Below are 18,001 nucleotides of genomic sequence, written 5' to 3'. Positions count from 1 at the left end.
CTGCAAATGCACAATTAAGGATCTGCAGCTGGGAATCCTAGAAGGGTGTCTCACCAACACAACTAAAGAGGGTTACGTTGTGGGCAGTTAGACCAATATGCCATAAAGAATGCTGCCAGGTTGAAGCAATCCAGAAGCCATAGTTAATGGCATCTGGATGCCACATCGGAATATGGGTTAAGTAGTATGAGAGACGTAGAGCTTAGACACGTGTATAGATTAATGCTTGTATTTTGAGCATTAGCGAACAAAGTGGGGAGGAGGCGTGCATTCCATTCCCTGCTGTTAGAAAATGTTCAGAGGAAGACTGCATCTCAAGGTCGGGCCTGGTACTGTTTGGAACGCCTGAAAATGAAAGAAGATCTCACCAGACAATTACAGAAAAAAGGAGGGGGAAGCAGGAGAGTAACTGAAATGCTTTTAAGAAAAGTTTTGGGCGCCAAAACTCATTCGTGGCTTTGAAAGAGCTTGTAGTCACACCCTAACAAATAACTTTCCATATATCCTTTATGGCGTGTATTGAGTTACTGCTATTAGGATCAGAAGGACCAATAACCTCACAAATGCTGACTCGTCACCATTGCCAGCAAGTTCATGTTTCATTCAACTTGTTAAGAACTGATTGGCTCACTTGGTTATTAGGCAAAATATGTGGGACACTAATAGTATCACAGCTCCATTCCTGTAGGTAAAATTTAAGTCCATTTTTCAAATTTTGCATAATCCTGAATTTTTCAAAGGCCGTGAAGCAAGTTATACCAATTTTAACCATTTATTTTTTAAAAAAGTGAACATGGAATGCTCCTATACAACCTAAAATAGTAATAGAAAATGTCCACACTGTAGTAAGAGCCAGTACTTCATTTACACTCGTTCCAAGGCTTCTAACATGATGATGCTGTTTCCTCGTATGACCTAGAAGTCAAAACAAATAATTACCTGAAGACAAATTTGAAGAAAAATATTTAAGCGAGTTTCAAGATGGCCAAAGAGCTGACATAGAGGGTTGTTTCTTTTTAAATCCTGCTCTGGCTGAAAAGCAGCTGATACAAATACCCACGTGGGAGTAACTAGTCCTTAAGGTCAGTCTGATCCCAACCATACAAAGGCTTTTAAATGGGGAGTTCTCATGATTGGTCATTTTCTTTTCAAGCCCTTCAGATGTGATTTACTACCTTTTTATTTTGGGTTTTTAGCACAGAGTTGTCTACAATTACAATCCAGAGATCCTTGACAGATTACTTAGTCCTTCCTAGAAGTGTTTTTGCTTCACTGTATAGCACTTGTTAGGTGTTTTTAGTGTCCCCAAATCTAAGGATGTTGACAAAGATACTACAGAGTTCTTAGTGCCAAAAGTACCTGAAGGAGAATTTGAAAGTTGTGGGCTAAATCAGAAATGCAAATGACAATTCCTCCCTTACTGTTAGAATCACACAAGTTAATTTACATTACAACTCTATTTATACAGTTCTTGAATACGAAAAATTACGTACCATGTTGTGCTGTGCCACAACAGAATGCAATAGCTTAGCACTCACTTCCCTGGTAAAACAGCTTGAACAATTCTTACAACCCAATTCATTTTTACTTACCACCATCCCTATGTTGTTCTGCTGTCCACCAGGTGCCATTTCCACACACTCATCTATCACCAAATTCATGAATGGATCAAAACCTCTTAATATGCCTTGAACGTGCCGACCTCCATTTAGTTTTACTGCAAAGAATAGACAGCAGGTTAGATTGCCCTCAATATATTTTGCTAGGACAGCCTCTGCTAGAACTAAGGCAAGAAATTAGCAGTTAAGTCTTCCAACAGTTTTCATTAAATCACAATTCTTTTAAACAAAGTTGTATTCAGTGAACAAATAAGCCTCAGTAGACATGATGGCTCTCAGCATTTGCTTCACTATTAACTGCTACATGTATACTTCGAACAAGCTAAAGGCAAGTGTGAGACATCACTAGTAGTCGAATGGCATTTGCTCTTTCATGCAGGAGAAGTTCAACAGCAAGATGATACATTCCTCACAAGATGGGCCATATTAAGTGAGACTGTGCAAATATGCACCGACTTCTTCCCACTCTGTTTTTTAAATGGAAATTTCCCTCCATTATTTGGTGAATTGAAGCATTTATTCTAAGAACACCTCTCCAGAAGCATTAACACGGTCAATACAAAGGACAAAGAATTGTAATTGTAACTTTTCCATAGACAAGATAGGAAGCAGCAGCAACTACCTATGCAATTAATCTGCAGCCCGAGTCCAAGAACAGAGGCTATGTTACAGCCTCTCCCAATCCGGGGAGCATCAATATCATACCGCTGCAATTTGTTCTGTACTTGTAGTAATTTGTATGCTGCCTACTTGTTACTCTACTTGTAGTGGGGTTTGCAGATGGGGGAAAATACTTCCTGTAGGATGACCTATCACCACTGTAAGAAAATCTGTTGGTGAACGGATTTCTTCCTACAGTGCACTAGGAAGACTGGGAAAGTAGTATGAGTTACCACTTCCCCAATCAAGAGCTAATGTTACTAGTAATCATTATTCTTCTACTGAATTAGAAAACTAATGAGAAATAAGAACCTCCAAACCTCTATTTACTCATCTGGATAGAATGAGAAATCAGTAGCTTCAGGACTAAGAACAGCCAGCTGCTAAATATATACACAATATTTGGAGAAAGAAATATTTAAGGTACCACATGAAATTCACGTGTTTCTTTTCCCCCAAAACCTGTATCCATTATTTCCTTTCTACTACAATCACTGGGTTCACCCCAGCTTTCCTGTTTTTGCTGCTTATGTATCAGTGATGAAGGAAGAACATTACAATTCTGTGCATGAAGGAGAGAATGAAAGGAATTTCTAAACATCTTTACTTCTACTGTATGTCAGCTTCTGACAGAAACAGATCCCAAAATAACTCTCACAAGGTTTGTATTTGTAGCCTGTAGAACTTACGCACTATTGACAGCAAAGGAGACTGAGCACAATAAAGGCCTTTTATTATGAATGCGATATTGTATTTTATATTACATATTGTATTTTTTTTAATGTGGTCTGGCTTTGTGACCAACAGTAAAGTTAAGTGGGCAATAAATTATTAATGATATGAAGACTGAAAAAATGGGTGCTTAAGCAGATACAGGGAGACTAAACAATTAATGAATTATGTAAATCAAAAGTAATGCTCATCTGCATCTCATATACGTTGGCTTTATTTAGAGTTTAGTAAAGGTAAAGGTAAAGGTTTCCCTTGACGTAAAGTCCAGTCGTGTCCGACTCTAGGGGGCGGTGCTCATCTCCGTTTCAAAGCCTTGGAGCCGGCGTTGTCCATAGGACACTTCCGGGTCATGTGGCCAGCATGACTCACGGAACGCTGTTACCTTCCCGCCGAAGCGGTACCAATTAATCTACTCACATTTGCATGTTTTCGAACTGCTTGGTGTGCAGAAGCTGGGACGAGCAACGGGAGCTCACCCCGCCGCGCGGTTTCGAACCGCCGACCTTCCGATCGACAGCTCAGCGGTTTAACCCGCAGCGCCACCGCGTCCCTCATTTAGAGTTTAAAATACCAATATTTGGAAAAGTACTGAAACAGATGCAAAGAAAAAAGAAAAGGGGAAGTGAGCACAGGACATCCTAGGAGAACTATCTGCACACGGTAAACAGACAATAAGTACAATACTCATTTACTTATTTAATAAGTAAATTGTATAGTTCTTCACTTGCAAAACAGAATCTTAAAAACAATCAGTTCACTTACATGATAGCTTCTTGTCCATGAACCTGAAAATTCAAAACAGGAAATAAGCCTCACCAAAGTCAAGTTCATAGTAAAACAAAATTAATTCAACAGGTTTGATCACAATATAGGGAATTTGTGGATTCACAGCCTTTAAAAAAGGTAACGCATCTGTTGGCCTGACAACTGCTGCAAGACTGTTTTTAGGGATGCTGTTTGAACTGCTATTTAGTTTGAGGCTATGACTTCTCTTTCACTTCCATGCTGCTTTAATTCTGTACTTGTAAGCCTCTCTATGTTTGGGGCAGGATATACAAGTTTGCAATGAAACAATACCCCAGCAATGAGCAAGAAATCAACAGGTTCATTAGCAATGGGAAGGATGCATGTTCACAGAAATTTAGTTTTCATCCCAGTGCACCATTTTCTTAAGTAGTTGTTTCTTAAACTTTTTTCTCTCAGAACCCCTTCCCACTTTTAAAAATTACATTTCTATGGGTTATATTTATCAATATTTACTGTATTAAAAATTAAAATCGATGCATTCACTGCTGCTACCACTGCTCACAACTGTTTGATGGGATTTTATTATTGTACTATTTTTTAACATAGGCTAGCAAATAATTTTGATTTCGCAAACTCCTAAGAGGGTCTTGGGGGACACCCAGGGGTCCTAGGACCACACTTTAAGAAACACGGTCTTAAGCAGTCTTACAAAGCTTCCATCATTTCTCTTCATAATCTGGCCTTGTGTACTTCTTAACCATTTTTTTGATTGAGGAATGGAAAATTCCAACGCTTTGAGCATAAGATGGTTCAACAATGATCAATGTGGAGACACACCAGCATGTTGCTCTCAGGGAAGTTCGCCCCTTTCCAAGAGCAGGAAAAAAACTGTAGTTCTCTTTTTAGTTGCAAGGCCCTGAAGATGCCGTTTCACCAACAGGCATGGAGACTGATTTGTTTTGAGGAATGGGGTTGCCACAGCTGTGAATTTTTATGTATTTTATGCTAGTATTTTATATGCTTTTTATTAATTAATGTCATATTTATGCAGAGTGTGACTCTGGGAGGTGTACGATTTAAAAAAACATTAAAAACTAACAATTAAAAACATTCTACAAGAACGCCAATCAGGACTACTAGTGACAGAATAGCAGAGAGAGTTAATATTAGAGGCAGAGCAGCCACCTCACTAATTTACCACTTCGAGATTATTTTTATTAGTTTTTTTTATACTTTTTTCCCCTTGTTTATAATTGTATTGTTATTTTTTGTTATTTTCATGTTTGTTTTAATGCTTTGTAAGCTGTCCAGACATGAAGGAAAGCTTCCGATGTGGTCGCCAGGAGTCGAAAACGAGTCAAGCTGCCCAGAGTCACATACGTGAGATGGGCGGCTCTATAAATTTGAATGATCCGTCAGTCATGTGTGTGTGTGTGTGGGGGGGAAATCCTTTCTGCACTACGAAGAAGGGGGGTGCCCACTTCTTCCTCCTTTTGCCCAGGAAGGGAGGCTCAAAACGCTTGCGGGGCTGGGGGGAGTGGGAGCCAAGCCTCCCCGCCGGGCGCCCAGAGCGACGGGCGCACCCGGGAAGGCGCTGGGCGCGACGGCCGAGGAAGGCGCCTCTCCCTCCAGAGCTCCGTGGCGACACGCCGCGCAGTGCCTGACGGGCAAAAAGGCGGCCTTCGCGAGGCCGCCCGCCGCCCGCCCCGGCCTCCCGCTCGCTTCCCTCGCCGCGCGCCCCCGCCCCGCAGTGCCTCGGAGCGGAGCGCCCCGACGCTCCTCCGCGGCGCCCACTCACTTCTTCAGCTCCGGCGGGTGCGCTTTGCTCATCCTGCCTCCCCAAGCCCGGCCGCCTCGCGAAGCGCCTGCCGCCCGTCTCTGCTCCGGTGGGACGTCACCGCGGCGCGCCCCTCTCTGCCCAATCACGAGGCGGCGCAGGCGCAGGCGCAAGGGACGCCCAAGCCAACCACCCTCGAGCCCGCTCGAGAGCTCCCGGAGGGAAGGGCCACCCAGCCCTGGCAACCAATCACCGGGCGCCCCGCCCGTCCACGACCTAGCAACGCCATCTTTGAAAGTCGTGCGATCGGCGCCTCCCGCGCTTCTCGCGCCACGTGCTGCTGCGGAGCCCGGCGAGAGCCAGCGGCCTTTTGCGCCAGCAAGGCGCGCCCCCCGGCATTTTGGGCTTCCGTCACTAGCATGACCGGAACAAGGCATGATGGGAGTTGTAATCCAAAGCGTTGTGAGCTCACCCGGTTATCTCCTCCCTGGAATGGGAATCAGTTGGACTCCTTTTGGGGAAGGGCGAGCAGAGGCAGCCCCCACAGAGGCTTTCACAAATCAGTGTCTCCCTGGAAGGCCTCATTTTGATTCTTCCTCCTCCTGGAAGGGTCAGGAATAACCTCCACCAGTCATTCCTGAGAAGCAAATGCCACCTTTTGGTCTCCAGCAGAGAATTCAGGATACACTGAATGGGAAAGCGGAGCAGGGCTGGTGTCCCGTTAAGAAATAATAAAAAATAAGGAAAAAGCACTGGCTGGCTTCACTCATGCTAAACTAAGCTAAAAATAGGTTAGGTATTGTAGTAGGAAAATAGCATCAGTTAAGGCAAGTCAATTGCCCCCTCCCCAAATTTCTCTCAGGGAAAATAAACTCTCGGCGACAACAGATATAGACAAAAAGAAAGTTGGTTAGGGTATTAAGAGACAAGAACAGCACTGGGAGACAGCACCTTATTCAGTACAGGTAGTCCTTGTTTAATGACTGCCTAGTTTAGCAACCATTTGCAATTATGACAGTGATGAGAAAGTCACTGCGATCAAACCTCACATTTACAACCTTTGCAAGTCTGTAAAGCAAAGGAAAACAAGACTAAGCAGTTGCGGCTTCACTTAGTGACCACCTCACTTTACGGCCAAGTTGCTGGTCCCAATTGTGGTCGCTAAACAAGGACTACCTGTAACTTATTCAGAGAACACAGCAGTTGTCTAATGCAAAGTGCTTTTGTCTGCGTAGTGCCACCCTCACTATCCTTACTTCATTAACATACCCAATCAGGTTATGCTGCTATATGCATTTAATTATTTGCTGTACTAACCCTTTTGTAATTAGCCTAACTAGATAAACAGGCATACACCCCTCCCTTCTTTAGGTTAGCCTCTGCTACCAGAATAAACAATCAGTGCTTTCACAGAAGAGTGTATCTCAGGCCTGTTATTAAAGAAGTCTATGAAGAAATTTGTGTTTGTGTGTGAAGCATTTAAGTGTATCTTTTCCTTTCTGAAACATGGATGACCAGAAGTTTAGTGGAGCCATCAGCACAGTCCTTTGTGTTTTGAAGCCTCAGGGGAGAAAATTAAATGTCTCCCCCAAATCCAGCCAAGTATCTTTTCCATTCAACCACAGCTGAGCTACCATCTCCACACAGCCAGCAGCAAACAGCTACATGCAAAGTTGCAACAGACGGAGCCACAGCTGGCCCTGAAGGAACGTGCCACGGCATCACTGCGTCAGCAAGTTGCCTTCGCTGAGAGAAGTCAATCAGAAAATGCTGCTGCTGTCTTGGTATTGCAGCTGTATTCCACACTCTACTCTACTTTGCTTTACCTTGGAATCTTACCACTTCACTATCTGTGAAACTATTCCAGTTCACAAGACCTTAAGCAGCATGACAGTTTCCTCCATCCAAAATTGGTTTTTGTCGATCACCCACAGGCATTTCCTTCCCTACTACTCTTATCTATGCACTACTCCTATAGTAAGTGGTTTATTTATTCTGCCCTCACAGCCAGCAGTGAAAAAAGGGAACAATTCTTTTCAGCCCACTTTTCAAAGTAAAAACCGTAACAGACCAACGTCTTGGGAATAACAGTAAAAATGGGCCAATAAGGAAATTCTCCATACTGAAATGAACTCAGAACACAGTCCTAACACAAATAATTTAAAAGTGATTGAGAAACGGTACAAGATTTTGATTTAAGAATTTAATAAACATTTGGTTTGGGAGTGACTAAAAAGACGTCACATATTCCAGTAGCAAAATTCACATTTTGATGTTGCATTTTTAAAACCCCCTTAAAATCTTCACTTCTGACTCGCTCAGCAAACTTAAGCAGCACAACTTTCCAGGTTCAGATGGGTCCCTTCATGTTTGAATCCCTCCTCACCAGTGGGTGGCAAAATATGCCAGCTGCCAGTGACAGCCCTTCTGCTTAGGTTTTGCCCAGACTTGGATACAGACACAAGTGCGTTTCTCCCCTCCTGAGGCAGCATTAAGGCACAACACCCGTGTCTGCTGCCTGGAGCAGCTGCCTGAACAAAAAGATCCCTGCCTGATTTGGATGAAAGCACGAACTTTGGCCAGCTTTGGAGAATTCAAAACGTTTTAAATACTGCATCTTCTGCCACTAAATTACATCACAAGGTAGAGAGCAAACAGGGAAAGATAAAGGCCCCAAATCAACCATCTCCTTGAGCAGGTTCGTGGAAATAGTCATTTTGTGCCTTTATGGAGCACCAGAGGCATAATTTTAACCGGCTTAGGCGTATCTGCCCTGCTAAGACAACAGGCGAACAAACTTGAAAGCACCTTCTCAATTCTTCTGCCCCACTGTCACCACAAGGGTCAGGGGGATGGTTCCAAAAAAGGCAGAGAAATTGCCTGGGCTTGTGAACGTATCCATGAGCTAGGGAAAAACCCAGTCACCAGTTTTCCGTTCTGACAACTGGCAGCCTTCCTTCCAGGTTCTTCCTCAAGACCGGGAGTGCCCTGGGGCCGTCATAAGCGCAAGAAGGCGCCCGACCCTTTCCCACATTGTTCCCAAGTTCATCACACCCTTCCTAGCTTGACTCAGGTCTGTGCTCAGGGGAAGGGATTCTACTGAGCGATGCCAGCCAAGGACTCCTTCATCTTTTTGGTCATGCTGGGGATGAGGTGAACGTGGTCATCCACACACTTCATCACACAGTTTTCCAGCTGTAGCTTGACCTGCGACTCTTTGCTCCCTGAATCCAAGGCGTCCTTTGCTTTGTCGTTACAGTGCATCGTGCAGCGGGAGAGGCGGTCCTGCGGGGGGGGGACCGGAGACGTGGTTAGGGCTGGGCATGGCCAAGAACCACAGCGCATGGCGGCAACTGGAGAAGAGATGCTACGGCGCAGTCCCCCTCATGAAATGATCAGCTGATTCCAGATTCGTAAAGGGGTGGGCTTGCTTGGAATTCAGGGTTGGGGAACCTCTGGGGTGCAGCCCCAAGGGCCATGCTGAGTGGGACGATGCAAAACTGGTTTGGCTGGTTTTTACCCCCCCTTAATTCAGGAGGGGTGGTGCTCAGTTTTTTAAACTGCTGAAGCCAGGGGTGCCCACAAAGGATGGCAATCAAAGTCGAGATGGCAGCTGGGAAGGTGCAATCAAATCTCTGCCTGTTTTTATATGTGATGTGTGCAAAAAGCAGACAGGGCTTTCATTACACCACATCAGCAGGACTACGATTTCTTTACCGTATCGTGCGGACACTCCAAGGGAAGCCTACTTTGCATGCCTCCCGTCACAAATGTGGAGAAGCGGAGCACTGATTTTCAGCACAAGTGACCAGGTGAGACTCCCAAGTGCCAGAAAGGGAGTGCTCGCGGGATTTCTCCTCTCCACGATCACGGATTGAACAGCGAGACTTAAGCGTTATTAAAACATTGACCAGAGATCCCTTTCCAAGGTATTAAAGGAAATATAACTTAGAACTTAATTACTTGGGATGCAATTGCTTAAGATCGTATCCTGACAAGGTGCTCTCCCCCTGTGGGAAGAGTGTCTCCCTGGGGCCACAGTTCCCTACGCCCTCTCCCTTCGTGCCCCCCCAGAAGAAGAGCCGCAGGAGCCCAGCAGTTCTAGCAAGGTTCAAGTTCAGCGTCCCACCGACATGCCCCTCTTTGCCCTCCTCACCTGAAATCTTTCCAGCTCTTGGGTGACCACCGCCTGGGCCTGGGCCAGGGGAGCATGGCAGCGCTCAATGCACTGGTGCACCTGCTGCATGGATGCCCTGTCATTCTCGCAGCACGCTGCGCTGCACCGAAACATGATTCCCTGCAAGGAGAAGGGGCGGTCAGGAAGGGAGCCAGCTGGGGACGCCCTTGGAGCAGGTGGCCTGGTGCAACTGGCTAGGAAATGGCTCTTGGTGCCTGCCAGTCTCTGCCTGTGCATGGCACTGAAAGATGCCCTTGGTGCCAGGAAGGCTGGAAACAACCCCCTCCCAGAACATTCAGAACCCTCAGAATCAGGGCAGGAGAGGAGCCACTGTCCCTGGGGCTGTGGTGCATACCAGCCATGGTTTATGGGTCACAGAATCAACCACAATTGGCTGGAATGGCACTGCGCACCAGGCCGTAAACCACGGTTTACACATCACATTGGGCTGGGTGCACGCGCTCATTCAGCCCAAGCAGGCCCGAACCAATGACCTTTAATGTCCCGGCGCCGCGCGAACTCCGTTGTTCCCCAACCGAGGGTAGCCGGCGAGGGTCGGCCACGGAATTCACCGTCTTCTGGCTCTGCGCGATGCCCTGGCGCAAAACGCCACCCCGCGGGCTCCTTCGCGCGACCCGCCCAGCCGCAGCAGCGCGAAGGCGGAGAAGACCGACCGGGGCGCGCTGCGCGAACCCAGCCGCGTGCGGCGCCCGAAGCCTGGCGGGCGGGAGGCGCGGCCGGAGCACCCCCAGCCCGGCCCGGCGCCCCCCAAGTCCGAGAGGCGCCCCGCGGGGCTCGGGCGGCCCGGCGCGCTCCCGCCCCGCGCGCGCGCCAGGCCTGCCCTCCGCGCGCGCCGGCTAACCTGCATCTTGCGGATGTGCTCCCGCTCCAGCCCCTGCACCATGCAGTCGATGGCCTCCTGCACGCGGAGCTGCTGCGCCTCGGCCATGCCTGACCCGGGCGCGGGGCGGGAGGGCTCGGGCGGGCGGTGGGGCGGGGCGGGGCGGGGCTGCGCGGCGCTCCCTTCCCGGGTGGCCTCCGGCGCCTCCGAGGGCGCCACAGCAGCCCCGCGCGTCCGGCGCCCGGCACTGCAGAGCGCGCGGGCGTGGGGGGGCGGCTGCCGCCCGCCCACGCCCCTCCCCGCTCCCTCCGTCCGCGGCGGCTGCCCCCCTGGGGGGCTGGGCCGGAGAGCCCCGCGGCGCCGTAACCGAGGCGGCTCCCAGCAGGCCCGGCCTTGGCTTTCTTGCGCCCAGCGCGCCCCTAATCGCGGGGCTCGGTGGATTTGGCGCAAGAGAGCGGCCTTTGGCAGCGAATCGGGCCGAAGAGGGCCAGGCCCCTCGGATGATCCCCCACAGCTGAGCAGGCCCGGACCTGGCTTGTGCTTGGTCGGGAATGTGGAAGCAGCTTCATCCTGAAAGGAGGCGTCGTTGAAGGCGCTTTTTAGCAGATGTCCAGAAAGCTCCTTCAAGTTGTCTGTGAAGTCACCGGGAGCCAACCTTGCCCGGACACCGAACCCGGCGTGATGCATTCAGTTCATTCAGCTCCTTTTTAATTATTAACAACGGGAGGGGACAGTAGCAAACCGCTTCCCCCCCTTTCCTACGAACTGTATGGACAGAAAGTCGTCTCGAGAGATCCGTGGGACGCCTCCCCTGGCTCCGTGAGCCGGGCCTGGCCTGCCCCAAAGCCCATGGACTGATCGAGTATGTGCCACCAGGTCGTTTCTGACTCCCACCGACCGCACAGATTCTCCATGACAATGCCTGCTAGGTTACTTCAGATTCTCTCTTTATCCTGTTCCCTATTGATTGCCCTGCTTGTGTTAGTGGCTGTAACCACTCATTTCACAGCCACTGGGGGGGGGTGTGTGTGAAAAAAGGTGGCTGCCACAACTGTGCAACCAATAAGTGTAATAAAAGGAAGGGCTTTGATTGCATGGTGGCATCTTGACGTTTTGACCCCACCTGTGGCCCACTGCTACTGGGCTTTGGCATGAACAGCAGCTCCTCTGGCCCTTTTGTGATGCAATTAGCCCCCAGATGAGTTGGCTCAGGACTTGAGTTAGCCATGTTGCATGACCATTGAACCAAACACTATGTTTTAGAAGCCACAGTAGATCATATGAAGGTACAAGCTAACAAATCGCATTACGGCTTAATGCAGTGTGCTAATCTAGCCAGTTGTGTGCCATCCAGAGGCTTATCGAGGAGGGCAGCCTTCTAAATCTAATAGGTCTCAAACAAATGAACGAGACACACTGTGGCTATAACAAACGGCGCCTTCTTAGCAAAATGTGCACACTGCTGCGTATCTGTCTGTGCAGTTTCACCCCTGCGCAGCCCCTCTTGTTTGTGGCCAGGCTCTTTGCTTTACAGTGTCAGGCAAGGCACTGGTCTGGCTCCATCATAGGCTTGGCCATTGGGCTGATAGAGACCTGGACTGGAGATCTTCAGTGGTCTCCCTGAGAACTTTAGTAGTCTGCTTGAGGAAATCAACAGACTAATTGTTTAACAGCTTAACATGGTTTGAGCTCGGTTAGCACAAACGGAGCCCAGCAGGGGTGTGGCTGACGTCAAGAGCTGCCTTTACCCAAGAAGCTGCTCTTGGAGTGGGGGGACTGGGACACGTTCTTTCTCTGCCCAAAGCAGTGTCTCCATCAGACAATGTGAAAGGGCCAAGGCCAGTTTCCGACCAGGAGGCAGAAGCAGCTGGATTTTCTGAGCTTTGGCTGTGCTTGGGCGGTAAAACTGCAAAATATTTTGTGGCAGCCTGCAATGGTCTGGGGGAATGACCTTGGAAGACAGGGGGAAGAGCCAAGGAAATGGTCAGATAAGAGGCAGCTGAGCCCACAGAAGGAATAGGGACATGGCAAATGTCTCAGAAGGGACCCTCCCTAGTTTCTTGGGCAGTAAAGGTCAGGGGGGAGAGATGTACTTTCAGACCTGCAAGATTTTGCTAATGTACAGTAACCTTACGATAAAGTTAGAGCTAATACTTCGGGGTATGCTTCCTGTCTGGACTACCTCGCAAGGCTGACACAGTAGCCTAAGAACCTCACCCCAGCAAACACTGGCTGCCTTTCCATAGTTAGCTATATAAAGCAAAACAAAGGGTTTGATTCATTTTTCATGGTATTTTGGTTAAAACTTCAAGGATCAGCTATCTGTAGATGAGCTTATATGGGAATATATATGGGATATACAGGTACTTTTTAAATAATATTTTTAAAAAATCCTTTTTTAATACTTTTTTATTCCTGTATATACTCACAGATAAGCCCATCTGCAGATACAGGTAGTCCTTGCTTAATGATCACAATTGGGACTGAAAGTTTGGTTGCTAAGCAATGCAGTTGTTAAGCGAATCCAACCCGATTTTATGACCATTTTTGCAGCAGTTGTTAAGCGAATCACACAGTTCCCCATTGATTTTGCTTGCTGGAAGCTGGCTGGAAAGGTTCAAAACGGTGATCACATGACTGCAATGGTCATAAATGTGAACTGGTTGCCAAGCACCTGAATCACAATCATGTGACTGTGGGGACACTGCAACGGTCATAAATGCGAGGATTGGTTGCAAGTTGGGTTTTAGAGCTGTGGTAAGTCCAAACCATTGCTAAACAAATGGTCATTAAGCAAGGACTACCTGTAAGCTAAACTCATTTTGGGGTGTATTTTGGCACCTAAAATTCTCGGCTCATTCACAAGTATATATGGTATTTATTGCGCAAGCAAAATCCCAACCTACTAACAAAGATATGGATGGAGCACAGCCCCATCTCAAAGAGAACATGTGATACCTTCCGCCTGCAAACACATTTCATGAGCAATCCACAACATATCTCTGTGTCAGTGTGCTAATAATTACACACGTGACCAACTTCCATTGTAAAACATTTATAATGATTAGTTTAAATTAGAAATGATTTATATAATTGACACTGTGAACATGCATGACAGTAAAATGCAGTGATAACAGAGCTGGCAAACGATACAGATCCCATTCTGGCCATGGCCTATTCAAAAGGCCACATCCCTTAGGTCTCCTGAGCTCGGGTCGTTCGACAACTTCATGTTCGCCTTGAAGCTGTTCTTTGAAGACCCCCTAGCCAAAGCCAGGGCTAAGGAGGCACTCAAGGCACTAACCCAAGGACCCAGGTCGGTAGCTGATTACGCCCTTGAATTCAAAGCTTTGGTGGGCAAGGTTCCCAACTGGTCCCAATCAACACTCATCAAGAGATTCAAAGAAGGGCTCAACTGAGACGTCCTCAGGTGGGCGCTGGGCAGAGATGATCCGGAGTCACTGTATGAGTGGATCTGCCTGGCCGGAAAGGCTGAGCATGCCCAGCGCACCTACATGCAGACCCGTTGAACCGAGAAGACAACAACCCTATCATGGGGACCCCGGAGCGGAGCAACAGCTGCCCCACCGAGCCACCGAGCTGGAGATGAGGAGAGGGATCGCCGCTATGCGTGAGGGCAGTGCCTCCATTGTGGGAAAGGAGGCCATCAAGCCGCTGAGTGCCCGAAGCTCAAGCCCAGAGAGCGAACGAAAGCCCCGGCTAAATCGCCCCAGCCGTCACGCCGAACGACCGCAGCCAAAGGTGCCACTGATCTGGAGGAAGCCCTGTATCTCTATGCAGAAGTTGAAGAAGATGCAAAAGAGCCGGCGGGAAATGCCAGCCACCTGCCCTGAACGGCACCCTGGGGCAGGCGGAGGAAGATGGGCATGAGGACACTATGGTGAGTGCTGATTGCCCCACCCTGGCAGTGAAAGTGAAGCTGGGCTCCCGCACCCGAGCCACAGAAGTTTGGGCTCTGGTTGACTCTGGGTGTTCGAGATGCCTCATCCACACGGATCTAGTGACTGCCCTAGACCTGCCCAGTTTCCCTCTCCAGCAGTCTCTAATCTTTACCCAGCTAGACGGGTCAACAGCGGGAGGGGGTCCAGCAACTCATTTCACTGGGACTGTAGCAATGCAAATGGGCAGCCACAAAGAGGCCTTAAAATTCATCATTGCTCCTGTGGGCGATCCCATGGTAATTCTAGGGATCCCTTGGCTAACTTGGTGAAACCCCTACATAAACTGGCAGCACCAAACCCTTACCTTTAGCGATGGGTTTTACCAAGCCCCTCCAGTGGGGAGACCTTTAAGGGGGGGGGAGCGAGGGCTGTAATTGCAACGCCACGCCCTACCTTACCGCAGCTTGAAGGGCTTCCAGACTGCTACCGAGACTTTGCAGATGTTTTTGGGGAAATGGAGGCAGACCAGCTACCACCCCATTGTAAAACTGACTCTGCAATCGAGTTGCTCCCCAACATGCAGCTGCCTAAACCGAAAATTTACCCAATGACCAAAAAGGAACTAGAGGCATTGCGTGAGTTCATTGACAAAAACCTTGCACAAGGCTTCATTGAAACTACCAATTCCCCAGTGGGCGCGCCTGTGCTCTTCCGGGAAAAGAAAGACGGCACCCTCAGACTCTGTACGGACTATTGGAGGTTAAATTCAGTCTCCCTATGTAATAAATATCCTTTGCCTCTAATGAAAGACATGTTAGCCCATCTGTCAAAAGGGAAAATTTTCTCTAAACTCGACCTCCGGGAAGCCTACTTTCGCATATGCATACGGGCTGGAGACGAGTGGAAAACCGCTTTCAATTGCCCATTGGGCTCCTTCCAGTACAAGGTCCTCCTGTTCGGCTTAGCCGGTGCGCCTGGAGTTTTCATGCAATTCATTAATGAAGTGTTACATGATCACTTATTTAAGGGGATCTTGGTCTATTTAGACGATGTACTGATCTACACTGAAACTGAGGAGGAGCATGAACGCCTTCTTAGGCAGGTGTTAGAAAAACTGAGGGCAGCCAAGCTGTATGCCAAACTGTCCAAATGTGAATTTCACAAAACCCAACTAGACTATTTGGGCTATCGGATCTCTGACAAGGGGATTGAGATGGACCCTGAGAAAATTAGGGCCATCTTAAATTGGGAATGCCCTTGCACCCGATGCCAACTACAAAGTTTTCTGGGGTTCAGCAACTATTACCACCAGTTCATCCAGGGGTTCGCTGAGATTGCCTTGCCCCTTACCGACCTACTTTGCACGAAAGGGTTGGGGGAAACACGTGAGGTAAAACACCCCGGGGCAGTGTTGAATTGGACTCCAGAATGCCAGGCTGCATTCGAGAAACTAAAGACTTTCTTTACTGTGGAACCAATTCTGCGGGACCCTGATCCTGAACGCCCCTTTGTTGTCCAAGTAGATGCCTCTGACTTTTCTACTGGGGTTATATTGCTGCAGAAGGACTCTGACGACATCCTGAAACCCTGCGCTTATCTGTCCAGGAAATTTTCTGAGACTGAGCGCCGGTGGCATGTTTGGGAAAAGGAGGCTTTTGCTGTTAAAGCTGCTTTAGAAACTTGGCGCCACTTCCTTGAGGGGGCTGCCTGTCCTAACTACCAGGAAACACACTGAGACAATGACTTGGTCTCTAATATTTATTACTAGTACTTAACAAGAATCCTAACAAACTGAGGAAGCGTGGGAAAAACCCAGCCATATAAACCCCAAAGGTTAAGGCGGTCCCGATCTGTGTCTCTTTGAATGGCTGAACAGTTCCTCAGTGCTACGCATGCGCTTGACAGTCTGGGTGGGAGCCCCCTGCTCGCCATCCTTACTCATGACATCACCCTCCCCTCCAGATTGATATTCCATTTCAGCCCCCTCCCCTCCAGAGTCTTGATAAGATATGTTGTCTGCTTGCAAAGTCCCATGGGAACTGGGCAAAGAAGGCAATTCTTCAAAGGACAACTCCTCCACGGACGAAGCAGTGCTGCCCTCCCAATCCGATAACGCCTCCAAGCCAGGTGGCTGCTGCTGAAAAACATCTAGAGAGTTAGCAGGGTCAGCCCCCCTCCCCCCTGGGAAATGCAAGCCCGAGGTTGAGGGCTGTGGTTCACCCGGCTCCTCTGTAACTGGAGTCGAGGCTTCAGGCGGGGGCGGGGGGAAATACACACTCACAAACTCCTCAGCTTGGGCTTCTTCGGCCTGCTCAGGCGAAAGAGGAATCTCGGGTAAAATGCGAGGCTTGGGTTTGTGAGGGAAAAGCTGATGGAATTGATGAACCAGTGCTGGAGCATGTACATCTCTGGCATTCTCCCACGTGCGCTCCTCCTCAGGGTACCTTTTCCAGTGTATGAAATATTGGATGCCCCTTCCCCTCCTCCTAGAGTCCAGAATCTCTTCCACTTCATACTCTTCCTCTCCCTCCACAATTACTGGAGGTGTGGGGGGGGGGTAGTTGCGATCGCAAGTTACTTGGGGGAGGGTCTTTGGCTAGCAAGGCTCTGTGAAACACTGGATGGACCTTCATGGATGGTGGGAGCTGTAAACGATAAGCTACTGGATTTATCTGCTGCACCACAGTGAAAGGGCCGACAAACTTAGAGTCCAATTTCTTGGAGGGTCTGGTAGAGTTCAAAAACTTGGTAGAGAGCCACACTTTGTCTCCTACTGCAATCGCTGGCCCCTCCTGCCTGTGAGCGTCTGCCGCCCTTTTGTAAGCACTCTTTGCCCTGTTCAGCTGCTCCTTTAACAACTCCTGAGCGGCTTGTTGCTCTTTAAGAAAATCAGCTGCGGCTGGAACAGTTCCCTGCTGGGAGGAGGTGGGCAACACCTGAGGGTTAACCCCGTAGAGCGCTTGGAACGGAGACATCTGGGTAGATGACTGCACAGAGTTGTTATAAGTAAATTCTGCCATGGGCAACAGGGCTGGCCAATTGTCTTGCCGATAAGTGGTGTAACACCTGAGATACTGCTGTAACCACTGGTTAATTTTTTCGGCTTGCCCATTACTGGCAGGATGATGCGCTGATGACAGGTGGATCTGGACCCCTAATGACTGGAAAAGGGCCCTCCAGAACCTGGAAGTGAACTGTGGGCCTCTGTCACTCACTAAGTGATTCACCATGCCTCTATACCTAAAAACGTGGTCTATGAACAACTGCGCTGTGGCTGGTGCAGATGGGAGGCCCTTGCAAGGAATAAAATGTGCCATCTTTGTGAAAAGGTCCACCACCACCAGTATGGAAGTCAGGCCCTGGACCGGGGGTAAATCAGTGATGAAATCCATGGAGATCGTATCCCAAGGCCTACTGGGGGTGGGTAGGGGCTGCAAGAGTCCTGTGGGCTTCCCTGGGAGAGGCTTGGCTCGTCTGCAGGTGTGACAAGAAGCAACGTACCCCTTAATGTCTGCAACCATCTTAGGCCACCAGTAGTCTCTCAGA

At 48.7% G+C, this 18,001-nt stretch overlaps 2 protein-coding genes across 3 annotated transcripts in view; both read right to left on the bottom strand.

Moving 5' to 3' along the window:
• The window catches only part of FAM136A (family with sequence similarity 136 member A), a 98,889-nt gene extending 88,177 nt beyond the window's left edge, over positions 1–10,712 (bottom strand). Inside the window, exons 1-3 of one of the 2 annotated variants that reach the window (XR_010068490.1) lie at positions 10,575–10,712; positions 9,692–9,832; positions 8,372–8,820 (exon numbers count right to left, since the gene is read on the bottom strand). Coding sequence is in view for 1 of the 2 variants with exons in the window: in XM_063311520.1 (XP_063167590.1) it covers positions 8,632–8,820; positions 9,692–9,832; positions 10,575–10,661 (417 nt within the window). In the remaining variant the exon portion in view is untranslated. Of the gene's footprint in view, positions 1–7,723; positions 8,821–9,691; positions 9,833–10,574 lie in introns of those variants that run through there. The other variant, XM_063311520.1, reaches the window with a different exon arrangement.
• Positions 754–5,662, bottom strand: SNRPG (small nuclear ribonucleoprotein polypeptide G). Its single transcript, XM_063311521.1, has 4 exons — positions 5,557–5,662; positions 3,774–3,796; positions 1,593–1,717; positions 754–915 (listed from the first exon to the last, which is right to left on the bottom strand). Exons 1-4 carry the CDS (start codon positions 5,586–5,588, stop codon positions 865–867), a joined length of 231 nt encoding a protein of 76 aa, XP_063167591.1. The 5' UTR covers positions 5,589–5,662; the 3' UTR covers positions 754–864.
• Positions 10,713–18,001: the final 7,289 nt, after the last annotated feature.

This window comes from Candoia aspera, chromosome 9 (assembly GCF_035149785.1).
Source record: "Candoia aspera isolate rCanAsp1 chromosome 9, rCanAsp1.hap2, whole genome shotgun sequence".
NCBI lineage: Eukaryota > Metazoa > Chordata > Lepidosauria > Squamata > Boidae > Candoia > Candoia aspera.
This window is presented reverse-complemented; position numbering and strand designations above follow the sequence as displayed.

Excerpts from the sequence above, each read along its gene's own strand:
- SNRPG (XM_063311521.1), bottom strand. The coding sequence starts at position 5,588 with ATGAGCAAAGCGCACCCGCCGGAGCTGAAGAA. Across the intron at positions 1,718-3,773 it reads CATGGACAAGAAGCTATCAT|TAAAACTAAATGGAGGTCGG; the intron begins GTAAGTGAACTG and ends TATTCTTTGCAG. Across the intron at positions 916-1,592 it reads AGAACAACATAGGGATGGTG|GTCATACGAGGAAACAGCAT; the intron begins GTAAGTAAAAAT and ends TTTGACTTCTAG.